Source organism: Saccopteryx leptura, chromosome 12 (assembly GCF_036850995.1).
Source record: "Saccopteryx leptura isolate mSacLep1 chromosome 12, mSacLep1_pri_phased_curated, whole genome shotgun sequence".
In the NCBI taxonomy this organism is placed as follows: Eukaryota; Metazoa; Chordata; class Mammalia; order Chiroptera; family Emballonuridae; genus Saccopteryx; species Saccopteryx leptura.
In genome coordinates this window covers 52237357-52255349 of record NC_089514.1, presented here as the reverse complement: position 1 = coordinate 52255349, position 17993 = coordinate 52237357, and the positions used below count along the sequence as shown (strand labels likewise).

Below are 17993 nucleotides of genomic sequence, written 5' to 3'. Positions count from 1 at the left end.
TAAACATACAAAATGCCGTGTTTCTCAAATGGTGTCTGATAATGAAAGAAGTGTCTTCTTTGTATGCCATATTTTTTTAAAAAAACATACACACATACCCCCCTAATCCAGAGATCAATGATTTATATTCATTTTACTTTTTGTTTTATTTTAAAACACTTTCATAAACTGCTTGCTATATCCCAGAAACTAGCCTAGATGGCTTTTATATTTTCTCATGTGTTATTCTCTCACAGGAGATACACTGGAGAGGGAACAAATGATTGTGTTCAGTGAAGATGCTAATGTGCAGATTCTGTACAGGTGAAGGCAGCTTCCTGGAGCTGCTTGCCCTATGTGTCTGTGAAGCACACATAGCCCTCTTACACTAGTTGTTAACTGCTCTTGATATTATGCTTGCTTCCTCTCTATCCAAATCATTGTTGGGTTTACATAGAAATGGCGAATAACTTGGCTATATCCTTATTGATATTCCTAATTGTCTTACATACTTTTATACAGTGAACAAATTAATAGGTTTTTATTTTCATTATGTTAGGAGCACTCATTATGGAATTTTTATAATTAAGAGATCGACCTTTGCCCTTATGAAACATAATATTAAAGAAATGAAACTTGCTTGAAAAATTATTTGAAGAGGATTTTAAATACTATCTTGTGTTCTATAAATATTAATGCTATTGAGTTAGTAAAAGACACAAAACATCTTTATGGGCTATAAAGAAAGCATTCATACAGACATGAAAGGAAATTTTAAAAATTGATTGATAGACAGCAGAAGGAGTTATAAAGAGGAAGATTTGACTTTAGTTTTGTACAAGTTGTCCCCACTACCTGCCCTTAAAATTAAAACATTGTTCTTGGGCTGGTAGCATGACCTGTATTGAAATGTTTATGAAATTTTTACAAGAATCAAACAAGAAATGCATCCTTTATACATGTAACTTTTAGTCAAATATTAAACCAAAATAAATTTACAAATAAGATATAAGTAAATCTATACTTAACTTAAATATTTAATTAATGTGATGGTTTTCTTTCCCTAAAATAAAATATCTCTGAATGTAATATGGAATGCAAACTACCACATATGGGTGCTTGTGTATATATAAAACATCAGCCTGTAGTACTGTTTGCCATGTAATGACTTCATCTAACCCTTAAACACTTTATTCAAATGACATAAAAACGTTTTATGTAATTACTACATAGGATGCTGTTTGGCTTTCATTTGGCTGAAATGTGTAATTAATATACTAGATCCATCTTTGTTCTTCTTAGCAGCTGGAAACTATCAAAGCTTGAAAATGGCTCAGGTCTAGGATAAACACAAGCACTAACAATGAAGTTGGTCTTCCACATGATCCCAAATACAACTTTTAAAAATTGTATGTTATGTTATTATGGAAATGCTTACACTAATCTAAGAAATCCTTATAGAAACCTCATTGATCTCAGAAATGTACCTGTTCCACCAACCTCAGTCTGAGAAGCTCTACCTTAGCTATTGGAAATATAGGTTTAGAAAGGTGGTGGTGCAGTGAATAGAGCATTGGGCTGGGACACAGAGGACCCAGGTTTGAAACCCCGAAGTTGCTACAGGCTCACCAACCTTAGTTAGGGGTCACTGGCTTGAGTGTAGAATCATAGACATGACCCAATGGTTGCTGACTTGAGCCCAAAGGTCACTGGCTTAAAGCCCAAGATTGTTGGCTTGAGCCCAAGATTGCTGGCCTGAGCAAGGGGTCACTAGCTCTGCTATAGCCCTCCAGTCAAGACACATATGAGAAAACAATCAGTGAACAACTAAGGTGCCACAACGAAGAATTGATGCTTCTCATCTCTCTCCCTTCCTGTCTGTCTGTCCCTATCTGTCCCTCTCTCTGACTCTCTCTCTGTCCAAAAAAAAAAAAAAAGTCAGGATCTGGTTAATTGAACAATTCTCCTTCTCAGGTAAGCAACAGAGAGTCTGAATAACTACTCAACCAGGAGCATGACAAAAGGAAGTGAACTCTAAAGAAAATAGTGTTCATTTGTTGACATAAAGGGGAAAAGTAGCAGTAAGAAGAAAATTAATGCAAGGGCTGCTTTATATTTTCTAAAAACGTTGCTTGTTCAAGTGTATAAAGGTTAACAGGTGAAATGATGGTAATAAGGGAATTAGGACATTTTTACAGGATGTGAGGGAGGCCTATTTGAATAGATAACATTTAGGTAAGCCTTTCTGAATGAGAAAGAACCAGGCACAGTGAGGTTTCTTTAGAGAGAGACAAGAATATAGGTCCTGAAACAGAGTACAACTGGGTATCAAAGCAAATATAGAAGAAAGGGAGATTCGGGGGGGAGTCTGCATGAGATAGATCAAAGAATGATAAGATCAAAGAATCAGTTATGAAGTGTAAGAGTCTAGTATTGTGGCACAAATAGTGAAATGGAATGGATGTTTCTGATGCTCTTTACTGAAGAAGGTCAAGGAGAATGGGGGATGTTTTGGATACGAGGACAATAATGAGAGACAAGTGTGTGTGTTCAACAGTTGCAGATAGAGTGACTGTGAGCGTGATGATATAATTGTCAAAAACAGGAAAGTAAGCAAGTGGGCATTTAGTGGAAAGACACTGCATTATAGGTGATGAAGGATCACATCAGTCTCAGTCAGGTTCTATAAATTATAGGGAACAGAAAACAATGGATTATCTGTGTATAAGATGCATCATCATAGAGAAGCTGATTGAAGTGAAGCAATAGAAGAGTTATCAAATGGTTGCAAATAAAACATGAAATCAGAGGAGAACTGTGCCTGAGAGGAAAAGAAAAACCTACAGAAGACAGTAAGGAAATTCCCAGGACAGTATGATGGCTTGTATTACACAAGAATAAAAAAAAATACATTAAGGTAGGCCAGTCTATTTGTGTCAAATATCACCACAAGTTTAAAAGCAATGGACGCCGTTCTTCAGAGTCAGTATCATGAAAGGCCTGCTGTGGGCCTAGGCAGATTGCAATAGATGGTGAACTTATGGAGAAAGCGGGTGGTGAAAAGAAAATTGGCAAGAGGCCTTGTTCAAATGAACTGAACAAAAAGTCCTTTAAGAGTTATTGGCTGTGGCAGGTGCTAAGGATATATTTTCAGCAAATCTTATCAATAAATAGATAGTTTCCATATAGTGAAGGTGGTTTTAGTTTGAGGGTTCTTCCTGGCTCCTCACTGGAGAACCTCTTGAGTTAATAATGGCTGTAGTGTTCTGTCTGCCAGGGCATGGTCCTTCCAAATCAAGAGGAGCACCTATAAGGGACATGGCACCCCTTTTGTCATCCAACTGTGTCATTCTGAAGCTTCTGAGTAATTAACCTAGACAGCTGAAAAACATACCTCGGGGGCCTTATGATGTACCTTTAACAGTCCTGTTTAAGGTACAGTCCCTTATTATACCACTAATGCCATTTTGCCACATTATCACAGATGACATAAATGACCACACAGTAGTAATCACACTGCAACATGCCCAAAGTGACCAAGGCTCGGGAGAGCTGACCTGGGAGGACATGCCAGGACGACCACTGGTACAAAAACACGCTTGTTGGAGTAGCTTTCGCTGCCAACGTGGTTGGGGTTGTTGCTGCGATTCCCCTTTAATACTGGCAGAGGCAAATATTGCTTTTCTTTTGTATTCTCTAAGGAGAAGTGAGCCAGTATAGGGTAAACCACCTTTATAACATCATGATATGATCCTGGGCCACATGGAAACACTTACTAGTTTGCCTTTTAGTTCCAGGAATATATATAAGGAAAGGGAGTGAGTTAAGTATTGATAGCACTATGTAAAATAGCCTCACCTGTATTATTTAAACTTCACAAAATTCTTCAAGTTACATTAGGGTTATTATCTCCACTTTTATGAAGAAAGTTCAGGCAGAAAGTACACATAGATGGCCCACATCACACAATTAGTAGACAGTGGTGCCAGTATTTGAATCTAGCTTTGTCTAATGTCAAATCATATACTCACTAGTAAAATTATTCAGATAAAATATGAGCCATTACTTGAAAGCCTTATTGTGGTCTTCTAATCCTAACTTGTAATTATTTATTTATGGAAGTAATGTGCATACTTTATTATATTATAAACATAAAAAGAGGTATTTGGGCACTGAAAGTATGTGAAAATTTAATATTTACTAGACTATGAGGTTCTTCTGAGCAGAATTTGGATTTTATTAATTTTTTAAACTCTGTGAAATGGACAGCCTTGTAGAAATGTAAAGAATGCTCACTGAGTTCATTAACAGATGGATTTGTTTTTTGATTTTTTTTTTTTTTTTGTAAGAAGGAAGATGAAGGTAGCCTAACTCTCTAAACAGAGACCCTTGTAGAAATGTCGGTCATTATGATCTGGATGGCATAACAACCCCTGAATTAATAGTTTGAGAAATGGAATTTGTTCTGTCCAGTAAAAAGAAATCAAATAAATTTTACAAATTGTCATTTCACTGTAACTTTATTATAAATAACTAGATATTTTTCTGATGATTAATAAGTCACTAGAAAGAAAGCTCTCTCGCTTTGCTCTTAAAAATATTGATGTAAAATGACCTCAGAGTTCATTGATATGAAGTGACCTCACATGTAATTAAGTTCAGAGTAGAGAGAGTCGATTTAATGACTTAGTCATCCCCCCCTACATATATATATATATATACATATATATGTATAACTTTCACATGTGATAAATGAAAATGAAAAAAGTTAAAGACAGATTGGTTTTAGGTTGGTGTTATATTCTTCAGGATAATAGTCCAGTGCCATTAATTTTGTTTGTTATTGCAGGTGAAGACAGATGACAGAGTGGTTACGATGGCCCTCGGTTTACTCTTCCTGAGGGTACGCAGAATGGATGCTGGTACCTATTTTTGCCAGACAGTAGAGCATAATTTTGTCCATACTGTCCGCAAAATCACCCTGGAGGTCGTAGAAGAGGAGAGAGTGGAGGAAATGTTTACCAAAGACTATGAAGAGGACAGACCTCACAAGATGCCTTGTCCTGCTCACAGCAGTATCCCACAGGGAGCAAAGCCGTGGTACAAGGAATTCTTGCAGCTGATAGGTTATAGCAACTTCCAGAGAGTGGAGGAATACTGTGAAAAGGTATGGTGCACAGATAAGAAGAGGAAAAAGCATAAAATGTCACCTTCCAAGTGGAAGTATGCCAACCCACAGGAAAAGAAGCTCCGCCCCAGAGCAGAGCACTATCGCCTGCCCAGGCACACCCTGGACTCCTGATGGGTAACACCACCCACCAGCTTCTGAAGAATTTATATTTGGAACCTAAAAACGAAAAAAAAGAAAAGAAAGAAAGAATGATAAATCATCCAATTTCTTTGCATTACTTAAAAGAGACATCTGTAATACAAAAATGACTATAAAGGTGTTATGATAAATGATTCTACATACTCATTTGACTGTTTAAACAGTACATTAAATTAACTGATTTTTTTGAATTAGTGTATGGTTCAGTGGTTTCACATTATATTTATCAAAAAGTGACTATAGCTGTAGTTTTGAAGACTGGACTGCTTTTCCATGGCAATTATTACTTTACCCTTGCAAGACTTAAGATAATGGGAATATTGATGAAAAATAGAGATTTTAATAATTATGGGAAATAATAAAAGTGAGTGTTTTAATCTTCCTGAATTTACCTTTCTGCCATCATGTAAAATATACATAATATCAGATCCTTTAATATTCTCATGTGAACTGTCCATACTTTTCAAGAATTATTAGTGTTGTCAAAGCCACAAGTTTGATGAAGCAGGTGTGTTCTAATTATTATAAACCACGGAAGAAAAATTGTGGTCACCTTGAAATTTTTGCCCCTCATAAAACATTCATTCAACAACATTTACAGTAGTTACATTTCATAATAAAAATCCGTCCGTTCAACTCCACTCTAGCATGAATTCAGTGCAGCAGAAGAATAACTTGATGGGAACTTTTCAGAGAAATGTTGCAACATGTGGAGTTACCCAGTTAGACTCGAATTGGAAAATTTTGCTGCCCTCTTCTGGTAGAAAAAAATATATTCTCATTTTTATTGTTTTACTGGAACAGTTTGTCTAGTAAAGATTTAAAAGTAGGTTCTCAGTAAGTATATCGACTCCATTTTTAGAGAAAACTAACTGAAAAAAAACGTGCTAATGTTTAATGTCATGCTTTAAGATGTGTATAAATAACTTATTACCTCACAAGCCAAAAATGATATTACAGCACTGAAACTCTACAAAAACTTTAATTTTTTGCCTTCTAAATAAACTTTCCTAATATATAGTCCAGAAATGTAATGTTTCATTTCTTAAAAAAATATTAAAGCATTTTTACTCAGATATCAAATTTTCATCTATTTTTTTTAACAAGTGGGAAATGATTTCATGAGTTCACTTAATTATCAAGATGTTCAGAATACTTCTACTTTTCTCTTATAAATAGTATCAAGAGATTTTGTTTTTGAAAATGTTTATTTCTGGAAGTTTTTCCTCCTATTTCATTCAGCAATTATCTTTCTAAAATGTTTTCCTTTTTGTGACTTTTAAATTTTAAATAAAAATTAAAAGGAAGGGAATTTCTCATAAAAATATGAATATTTAAATGTTAACTTCTATATTCATTTTAGTTTTCAAAATTATCTTAGAGGCCGTATAAATAAGAAAGTTAAAGTGTTGATAACTTGTAATGGCTTTCTATTTTATTCTAAATTAACAATACAGAAATGTTTTTTAAAAGTTCATTCTTTAAGCTGCCCAGCTACAAAGGTCTAAAGAATTAAAATATATTGAAAATTAACATTCTCTGACAAACCTAGTTGCTATTTACATACGAATCCACTGGGAGTCATTTCTGCCCATCTATATTAACTGGACATAATATATCAAAAGGTATATATTAAAAATACTGTTTTAGTAAAAGATGCCCAATATATAAAAATAGGTCCATAACCACAGACTAAAGGACCCTTAGCAAGTTTATGTCTGAAACAAAGTAAAAAATAAGTCAATAAAACACAATTTGTTGAAAATATTCTTCCATTAACCCAAGAGAAGGGAAAGCAGAATTGTCCTTGGTATTCGAAATAAAAGAAAAAAAAGGCAGATACCGCATAAGTAGTTATCTTTTCATCTCAACACATATAAACTGTTAATAATAATGTCACTTGTGAACTAAAATATTTGGTAACTGAAGAAATAAAGGTGAGAAAAATAACTTTTCTATGACATATCTTAAGAATTGAACCTACATGCTATTCCACTGAAATTGAATTAACTGGAAAAAGAAATATTTTATGTAAAATGCTAAACTTGACCTGGAAAAAATAAATACAACACAAAAAAGTTTTTGAAGACCCAAGTCCACAATTTAGTGAGAGCACTAAATTTCATATATATGTGTGTGTGTGTGTGTGTGTGTGTGTGTATGTATACTATACATATATATATATACATATACATGCTTTTTTTTTCGTTTTTTCAGCTCTCTCTCCCCACCTCCACCTGGCTCCCTTTTCTCCCCCATACATGGAGGTGTGGGGACACACATACACATCATGACATACTTTAAGAATAATCATTGCCCTCTCCAATGACAAACCAACAACCTATGTTGATCTGTCCTTGAGAATCTGAAATGTACCACAAAAACATATATCCTAGTCTTTTGTTCCTTCTAAAGTTAAAATTCAAGTTCATCATCTAATTTGAGAAAAGAAATGTGCATGCTTGGAAAATTGCGAATGGATTCATAAGATTTATCCCACCTTTTTTGAAATTGGGAAAGGCACATGCTTTTACCACCTGCAACGTTTGGGAAAATTAAGATGATGCCCCAACCCCACCACATTTTCCCCAGCTATATATAAACTCAATGAAGGGAGAAATGCCCTCTAGGATGACACAGCTGACAAGGAATCATAACCAGCAACCCTCATTTCAAAGGGGCATCTCTAATCAGAGTCAGTCACCTTCTTCTTCAGACCTGTCCTACATTAGTCCGTTAAGAGAAAAGACTCATGTGGAATGAGCCTTGATGTCACAATGTACGCCACCACCTCCTTCAGTGCTGCGTCACCCATGGGGCTGACCATGTAGCTTTGTTAGCAAAGAGGATTACAACCTGAAGGAATTTCTCACTGTGATTTGTGACGTTTCTTGCTTGCCTAACAATCCTACACTGCTGATTTCTCTTTTGTGTTTATTACTGACTATTTCAGCACAAAGCTACAACTTGGGGAAACAGGGATTAAAAACAGAAATAAACACTAATAAGAGCTCTAGAAAAAAGGGAACAGGAACATTTTGCCTATTTAGTAAGTGGCAATTCCATATATATTTTAGAGGTTTTCCTTCGCAAAATTAGTTAAGTACTTAACAATGCTTTTATTGTGTTTAATATTTGCTGTAAAGTCTAGGGCTTTGTAAATCTTCAGAGTGACTATGAACATCTGTAAAATTTGTAAAATACAATAAATCCTTTTGAGTGTTGGTGTGAAGCATGAAACAAACAGCAGCTGTTGTCCTTAAAAATGAATTGTCTTTAGCCTGATAAAGAAAATTACTTTGCATTGTGAAGATATTTGAGATCCCAAAGGAAAGTGCTACAGTTATAACAGTAAGAAGTCGATGTTTTTCTTACACCGGAGTATCACATCAAGTTCCTTTTTCAAAAACAGTGCTCATATTTAAGGACAACCCTGCCACATTTAAATCAGATATAAATATTAGATTCTCACACTCTTTTGATTGTAGTGTTTTATTTAAGCTGGCGTGTTAGTTTTATTTGGGGGGAAGATAGCATTATATTTTGGCTTTCATTATAAAGTGAGTGTGTTCTCTTTGTTTAAGTTGCTTAGTTATAAACTAGAGTACTCTACCGGGGTATTCTTGTGTGTATTGCTTCCTTTTATGTGCTTTCCTGGGTCCATCACAGCATGTACCATATTATTTCTCTTAACTGACTATAAGCCATGAGAGTTATTATCATCTGGTGGCAAGCTATGAAGACAATTGACAACGTGTCTCGTTGACTGTCGCATGGAGCTGCCACTGTGCACTGCATAAGTTGTACTGTTGTGTTCAATTTCTATTTAGTCCAACTTAGATGATAAATAAATATTTGCTAAACCCTTATGTTCTCTCTGAGGAGTGTTTTCTAGGTTTTTGCCAGTTGAATTCATGTTTCATGATGTATCAAGCCTAAATGTAAATATATAATGCTAGAACACCACTAATTTTTAAAGAAGTTAGGAAACAATTCAGTTCTCTTTCCTTCGAAATTCCTAAGTCAGCTTTCTTAAGGAAGACAAAGTCCATTCATCTCCTTAACTTGCAGCAGTTGAGTTTATTTGTGTCACACCATTTCTAGGACCAGCAGCCAGAAATGCCTTTCTAAACTGCATTATTCAGATCAGAGACAGTGAAATGAATGCTTTTAGAATGGTAACCAGCAGGATATCCATGATTTTGGAAAGCCTCAACTTCTCTGTTAAGGTATCTAAATTGTTTTCTCTGGTATTTTTGCAAGACCTTGGGGAGGTCATTTAAATGATATTTAGTATTAAATAAGTCTCCCTTTGGGGAGTTTGTTTTCAGGTTTTGTGGCGATAAATAATTAGTGCCAATGCTGTAAAGGAGGATGTGAGCAGCAGCTCCAGCAAAGTGTTTCTGGCTGTTTTATGATATGACAGTGCCATTAATGGTAGCCGTTTACACAGGTTTTACACCTGCACTCATTTATAATACAGGGCCGGCTTTTAGAGGAGTAGTTGGTGAACCTATTAAAACTGTTCTTTAGATACATATTCAACTGGTAGTCAAGAAAAAAGAAAAACTTGTGACTATAAAACAAAAACACTGATTTTTTTATTCAAGAACTAAACACCAGGCCCTGGCTGGTTGACTCAGTGGATAGTGTCAGCCCAGCATGCAAACGTTCCAGGTTTGATCCCTGGTCAGGGCATGTATGAGAGGTGACCATCTGCTTCTCTTCTCCTCCCTCTCTCTTGTCTCTTTCTCTTCCCCTCTCGCAGCCAGTGGCTCGGTTGCTTTAAGAATCAGCCCCAGAGTGTCGGCCTGGCGTGCAGAAGTCCTGGGTTCGATTCCCGGCCAGGGCACACAGGAGAAGCGCCCATTTGCTTCTCCACCCCTCCCCCTCTCCTTCCTCTCTGTCTCTCTCTTCCCCTCCCGCAGCCAAGGTTCCATTGGAGCAAAGATGGCCCGGGCGCTGGGGATGGCTCCTTGGCCTCTGCCCCAGGTGCTAGAGTGGCTCTGGTCGCAACAGAGCGACACCCCGGAGGGGCAGAACATCGCCCCCTGTTGGGCAGAGCGTCGCCCCCTGGTGGGCGTGCCAGGTGGATCCCGGTCGGGCGCATGCGGGAGTCTGTCTCTCCCCGTTTCCAGCTTCATAAAAATACAAAAAAAAAAAAAAAGTGTGAAAAAAAAAAAAAGAATCAGCCCAGATGGAGGTTGCTGAGTGGATCCTGGTCAAGGCATGCACAGTGGTCTGTCTGTCTCCCCTCTTCTCACTTAAAAACAAACAAAAAAACTGTATGTCAGGCACTAGACCAGGTGTTTCGTAAAGTGTAAAAATGATAATAATGACATTAGGTTATATGGATAAATAAAAATTGAATTACATTTGTTCTGAGAATATGTTGACAGTTTTCACTGGAAAAATTCAAAACCTTATTTTTTACTTTATGCAACATGAAACACAACAAGAGTCTATTTTTTAAAATGTTTTTCTGTTTTTCAGATATTTGGAATGTTATAGATGGTACCTCTAATTATGAATCTTGAAACTTCTAGTCTGGATGACATTGAAAAGCCAGGCTTCGGTTCAGAGGAGCAGCAATGATGTAGCAATGATAGATGGTATAGAAAAAGAGAAAACAATTTAAAGGAAAACAAACAAGACACAGCAAGAGGCAGCTGCCAGCAGGACAGGAAGAGGGCTCTCATCGTAATTCAATAAGCAATACCTTGATGTTGGACTTCCAAGCCTCCTTACCTGTGAAAAGACATATCAGTTAAGCTGCCCAGTCTATGGTATTTTTTTATAGTACCTGAGCAGACTAATACACAAAGAAAAGAACAGAAAAAGGCAGAGAGACTAAGCATTTCCAGAAAAAGAAGGCCCTGGCCAGGTGGTTCAGTAGATAAAGCATCATCCTGGCATACCAAAGTGGCTGGTTTGATCACTAGCCAAGGCACACACTAGAAGCAATCGATAAATATACAATAAATGGAACTAAGTGGAACAATGAGTTGATGCTTGTCTCTCTCTCTCTCTCAATGGGAAAATAATTTAAAGAAAAAGAAAAATGCAAATAAGAGCCTACAAATATCCCTGAAGGTAATTAAGTAAATAGTGATACTGGGGGAAAGTGACGGAAGTGGCCTCTCACGCTATGACAGTTGGCTTACATCAGATAGGTTGGGCATTCAGAAAGAATTTCCAAATCGTAGGTGATTTCTTCTCTGTGCATCAGAACGGGATCCTAGGGAAGGAAAAAAACTAATATGTAAACTCAGTTTTCAACAATAGCAAAAACAACAAAAAGTAGTGGCGAGCTGGAAGATCCCTGGGAGGTTATTCTACGAATTCAGTCTATTAAAAGTGCGGCTAGAGTTTCTTATTTAACGTTTTGCTTTTGTAAGCAGTGTGAAACAAATCAAACTTATTATCTCATGATTTTCATAAGTCGGAAGTCAGGACATAACATGTCTCAGCTGGATTCTCTGCTTAGGATCTCAAAAGGCCAACATCAACCAGCAGCTGCCTGGGATCTAGGAAGAATCAACTCATTCAGGCAATTGGGAGAATTCTGATCCTTGTGGTTCTAGGGCTGCGATGCAATGACAGCAATGGGCTGCTGGGGCTTTCTGAGGCTCGGAACTGCAGACTTTTTCTTATGCTACAATTTCCCGCTTCCAACTGGAGAAGATTTTCTGCTCTTACAGGTTTGTGTGATTAGACTGCACCCACTCATATAATCCAGGCTCAGCTCCCTATTTTAAGCTTTGGAACTATAATTACATCAGCAAAGTCCCTTTTGCCATATAACACAATACTTCTCAGGTCTGAGCATTAGGATGTGGACATTTGGGAGACCACCGTTTATCCTTTGGCCCCCAAAGATTCAAATCCTTCCCAAATGCAAAACATACCTACCTCATGTCAAGGCCCCAAAGGTCTCATCCTATTACAACATCAGCTTAAAGGTCCAAATCTTATCATCTGTCTTCTAAATCAGGTGCAGGTGAGGCTCTTGGTATAATCCATCAAATACCCTCCTAGGACACAATTCCTACCCACCTGCGGCCCTAAAGTAAAGAGTAAGTTACCTACTTTCATTACACAGTGATGGGACAGGCATAAGGTAACAGTTTATAAATATTCTTGAACAGGGAGAAAATGGTAGCTGAAATGAAGTCACCATGCAAAATAATTTCAAAATTCAGCCGGACAACCTCTCTTTAGGTTTCAAGCCTGGGAATATTCTTCTGTGGCTCTTGGTTTGCCCTTCAATCTCCACCTTATCCTGTTGGGTTTCTGTCCCACCCTCTGGATTCTTTTTTATTTTTTTTTTTCGGTTTATAGGAGAGATTTATTTGAAGAAATATTACAACATATAAAAACTACATAAAGTCTTAATTTCCACTCATACAGTGGTAGATTTGATATAATGCATAATAAAAAAAACTTTTAAAATTCAGAAGGCACAAAGTACTGCACAATTTGATCACTAAGTCATTTGTTGACAAGCAAACCTTACAGGACAGTTTCATGTCAGCCAAGGCCACAAACACCGTGTACAACACATTTGAACTGACAGATTTCAACATGTTAAAAATACAACATCAATGCACATTGGGGCTCCCTGGTGCCAGAAACCAGGGCGACGGGAGGTGAAACTAATCCTTGGTAGTTTTCTCCTCCTTGATTTTAACTGAGGCACTCTCTCGAACTTTGGCCAACATACAGCACTTGATCTCCAAGCCAATGGCTTTGGCCAGGGGCGGTGGCACGGCATTACCCACCTGCCGGTGCTTGTCCAGGATATTACCAAACAGCCTGTAGGTGTCCGGGAAGCCCTGGGAACGAGCACACTCCCGCACGCTCACGACACGGTGCTGTTCAGGGTGATGAACACGACCCTGCTTGCCTGTGGGCTCAGGGTTGGTGACAGTTGTGCTGAAGAAGCCATCCCATTCGAGCCGTCCGTAGAGACAGCCCAGCGGTTGTGCCTGTTTCCAGTGTGGGGCAAGCACCAGGGGACGAGGGTGTTGAACTGTCTGGCTGGAGAGTCCCGCTTTCACACAGGAGCAGACCCCTCGGAGGGCCCCAGTGCTGCTGAAGCCATTTTTCTTGTCATGGTAGATGTATCGCAGCTTCCTGGCCATGGTGCCATCAGAGAGCCACACCTCGATGTTGGGCAGGTCGCGCCAGTCTGAGCCTGGTGCCAAAGGTATGTGCCACATGTGGGCGGCCACCAATGCACTCATGTCCTTACAGAGGTGGTCCCTGAGGATGGGCTGGCACTGTGAGCCCCAGAGCTGCCTCTGGAACCAGGACTGAGGCTCCCCGTTGTATGAGATTTCCAGTGCTGAAGCTCCATTCCAGATCTCCGCAAGGTCAGACATCGTGTCGCGCATAGTGATGGTTCGGAATGGACCTGAGCTCAGCCTGGTTATGTTGCTGACAAACTTCTTGTCGTCCACCACAACACTCAACCGACAGGCCCGGTGCGTGAACACATGCAGGGGCTCTGGGAATAGGGGGCGCTTCTCCCCAGGCGCCGCAGCCAGGACAATGGCTCGTCTCCGCGTCTGGGCCGCGCCGTACTGACCTGCCTGCAACACGCCGAAGGTGCACTGATAGCCCATGCGGACCAGGCAGCGGAGAGGGAGCTTTAGGACCGTGGAGCGCTTGAAAGAGGTGAAGTTCCTGACGTTGTCCAGGAGGAAGAACCGTGGCCGATGGTAGTCACAGTAGCTGAGGAAGGAGACCACCAGAGAGTTCTTGAACTTGGAGTAGGTACGGGAATTGAAGCGGTTCATGCCACTGAAGCCTTGGCAGGGTGGCCCGCCACACAGCATCTCCACATCTCCCTTCTGAGGCAGCTTCTGCCACGGGAGTTGGTCACCTCTCCAGCCATGACCAGCTTCAGCAGGACATTGCAATCCTCTGTGAACACTGTGGACTTGGGGTTGTTCAGCCGGAACGCCTGGGCTGCGGGGTCCCACACCTCAATGGCCCACAGTGTTTCTGAGATGCCTGCTTGGTGGAATCCTTCTGATAATCCCCCACAGCCAGAAAACACATCCAGGGGCCACAGTTTCAGCAGCTGAATTTCCGCCTTGGGTTCGCTTGGCTCACATGTCTGAGACTTTGCTTTGCCTTTCCCTTTTCCCTTCCCCTTCCCTTTGTTTCCAGGGCTATGGGCATGGTTGGGAGGATCTTCAAAGCTTTTGCTCTTGGCATTATAGGCCTCAAGGAAGTAGAAGCGGTCTGGGCCACCGGCCGAGAAGTCCTGTAGGCACTCGGGCAGGTCCACCCCATACTCCACAGTGCAGCGGCCCTGCATGGCACTGAAGTCCTCGTCGCTCCAGTAAAGCAGGCTGATGTCTTCATGGTAACTTGCTGGCGTGGACTTGTGTGTGTTCTCTGGCCTGTAGAACTTGTTCAGCCTGATCTTAATGTCTGTTTCATTGGGCTTGCCATTGTTCTTCTTCACACAGAAGATCTCTTTGATGCAGCCAATCGGTATGGCTCAGGGGCGTCCAGGTTGCTGCCTTTAATGTAGTCCGAGTATTGCTGGTAGTGGTTTGGATACAGATCTTCATCCACAGGCTCCTTCCTTGGATGTTTCACAGGACTGGACAGCTTGATGTTGAATGTGAAAGCCTCAGGGAAGAGGTACATGCCGTCACCCACTCAATACTGGACACCGTCCTTGCTGGCTGAATTGTAGAAAACCGGATGTCTATGTCCTCAAGCTGCTCCATGACCCTGGGAATTTTCTTTTGCCTCATTTCAGCCAGACAGGCACAGCTTGCGCAGAATTTGTACTTGTTGTCCTCCATTGGCTGAGTTTTCGGAGGGGACTCAAATCTTGCATAGTCTTGATCATACCACATCTGGTAGAAATAGGTCTTCCCATTGTCCTCTGCCATCAAGGCCTCAGGATCCATGCCTCCCTCCATGGCCCAGCTTTCCGATGGAGCTTTATAGATGACTGTCACCTTGCTATGAATATATGACAGCTGCATGTCCTCACACTCGTCTACCAAGAACAGCTTCAGGGGGTCCGACGTGGCCCCAAGGGTTGTGTCTGTGCTGGCACAGAACCAGTGGGCATGAAGAGTGGCTTTGAGGAGTCATCTGGAATAACAGAGACACAATCCCCCACTTCCAGGGTTTCTGAGTCAATGCACATCTCTTGTAGTAAGTCTTTTCGTCATCAATCTTAACGGCTTCTCTCATCCAAGTGATCTGGTTCTTGTTCTGTTTCTTTTTCTTCCCCTGATGCATTTTTTTGGGTGATGGCACCTCTGGGATATTGTCATCTACTTCTTCGTCATCATCTGCCTCCTTCATGGCCATATTGGGACACCTCCTCTCTTGGCAAGCCTGTTTGCTCTGTCCACTACCACCGAATTTAACCATATCCTTACAGGCTTTCCACTTTCCACACTCGGGCTGCTGACAAACCTCGCAGACACCACATCACCGGCGTTTGAAGGCATTCTCCTTATCTTCTCTGTCATCCTTTTCAATTTGCTCTGTGAAAAAAGTAACAAAGATCTGGTAGACCAGCTTGGTGGTGGTAGCTTTAGTGGGGCCTTTGTCCTTCTCCTTGTTGGAATGACTGATAGCCTGACGTCTTTCAGCTCGCCTTTTTCCCAGGGTGACCCCAGCCAACTTGATCAGGTCTCTCATGCAGGGGATCGGGAAGATGGGCTGCTCATCACTGTCCCCAGCCTCATCATAACTCTCTACTTGTTCTACCACAAACTGAGCAGGTCAAAGGAGAGAATCCTCAGTCAATCAATTCAGGTTGAGCACCGAAGGAGGAACAGTGGTCTCAATCTTATTGATCAGGTCTTCATAGGTCGAGTCAGGGTTGCTCTGCAGGAACTCAATACTATCTTGCTTATGTAGATCTTCTCTTGCATTACACTGAACACTGGTGCATACTCTGGGCTGGGATCCATCAGAATGCATTCGGCAAAGGAAGTACTGAAGCCAATGAGAGCCTTTTCACCTCCATCAAAGCCAGTGATCCACCATTCATTGATGGGGCCAAGGTTTTTGCCATTAACACCACCTTCAAGAGATGGGTCATCATCATATATTGGTTTTGCTGAACCAGAAAAGAAGAGTTCAACATTCTTCTCAATGAGGCCAGTGTCAATTGGGCACAGGTGACCACGTTTACAGTATACACTGAAGCATGTTAGTTTGTGTTGGGGAAGAGCCTCATAACTCTCAAAGCCGATTCATTGGCATCAGAGATAGACAGTCTCTCATTTGTCAACAACTGTGGCTCATCCACTGCATCAGGAGGGTGATGTTCATACTTCAGTTTGGGGTCATCCAGGTATTGTCCGCACTGAAGGCACCTCTGAAGATGGGTCTTGGAAGACACTACCGCTTTGGTTCGAGCCAATTTTTTCTCAGTTGGTTCTTTGGATGTAGTTTTGCGTCTCTTCTCCTCCTTTTCATCTTCATATTTTTCATCAGAAACTTGTGGTTTTGCTCTTTCAGGTTCTTTTTCTTAAGGTCTCCGTTTGGCAGCTAGATCTTTGGATTGACTTCTGTGCCTCTTTTCATCTTTCTCGTCTGCTTCATCCATTTCAGCCTGAAATCCTGGTCTTGCATCTCTGTCAGGTTCCTCCTTAGATTTCTGTGTAGATGTTAGTTCTTTGGTTTGGCTTCTGAGTCTCTTTTCTTTTTCATCTCTTTCTTCTTCCTCTTCCATATGAGTGCCTGGTTTTACTCTCTCTGTATCTTCTGCAGAGAGTGGTCTGGAAATTAGTTCTCTGGAAGTTATTCGACATCTCTTTTCCTCCTGGTCTTTTTCTTCTTCATGGACAGTATCATTGAATTTGGCTCTTTCAGGGTCTTCCTCCGGTTTTTGTTTGGCAGGGCCCCTTGCAAAATGAGAGGTGATGGTGGTCTGCCTGGTAGTTTGCCTTGTAATCCTGGGGCTAGGTGAGACTTCAGACTTTGTCTCTCCATCAGACTTGCTTCTCCTGGGTGTAAAAGGTTTGGACATGAGTTTGGGCGACTTGTTTTCCTCTGCCATTCTCACTCTGCAGTCCTCACGTGAATGGTTCCCGTCTTCTATTTAGACACCCATTCACTTCCCGAGTAAAAGCATGAGCTCTGTTCTCCAAGGACAAATCTTTATTTAAAAGGGATTTGACTTTAGCCAGATAGCCCTCCTCTGATAATTCTTCTTTATGTAATTTCATTTCCAAATCACATAACTGATTTTTTATTTCTGTTTGCAGAAATTCATGCAAGAGATTCAATTTCTCCTTCACACACTCCTTTTCAGTTAAGCTATTTCTTTCCAAATCTTTGAGCTTCATGGCACAAGAAGTAAAACGCACATCAGCATCTGCTTCTGAACTGCAAGGAAAAACATCCACACCACACTGAGCAGGGATGTCTTTTAAATGGTCTTTTAAAATACATCAAAGTAAAAAGCATGGCTTTTCCTAGAAACATTAACATGAAGTACACAAGTAATTATATGAACTCCCAAGTTGTAAACTCTTTATTTTTTCTATCGAAATCAAGACGATGTGTAACTGACAGATGAATGACATTGAATGAGTAATGCAACTATAACATTCTACCAGTTTTATAAGTTAAAATCTAAGTGCAGGCCCTGGCCGGTTGGCTCAGCAGTAGAGCGTCGGCCTGGCATGTG

At 40.3% G+C, this 17993-nt stretch overlaps 1 protein-coding gene and 1 pseudogene across 1 annotated transcript in view; one reads left to right on the top strand and one right to left on the bottom strand.

Annotated features, from left to right (window-relative positions):
* The window catches only part of SEMA3E (semaphorin 3E), a 310664-nt gene extending 301487 nt beyond the window's left edge, over positions 1–9177 (top strand). Inside the window, exon 17 of the mRNA XM_066353922.1 lies at positions 4829–9177. Coding sequence (XP_066210019.1) covers positions 4829–5281 — 453 coding nt within the window. The 3' untranslated portion in view covers positions 5282–9177. The remainder of the gene's footprint in view (positions 1–4828) is intronic.
* A 3637-nt stretch (positions 9178–12814) lies between these two features.
* On the bottom strand, positions 12815–17640 carry LOC136384091 (DNA (cytosine-5)-methyltransferase 1 pseudogene; annotated as a pseudogene).
* Between the last annotated feature and the right edge of the window lie 353 nt (positions 17641–17993).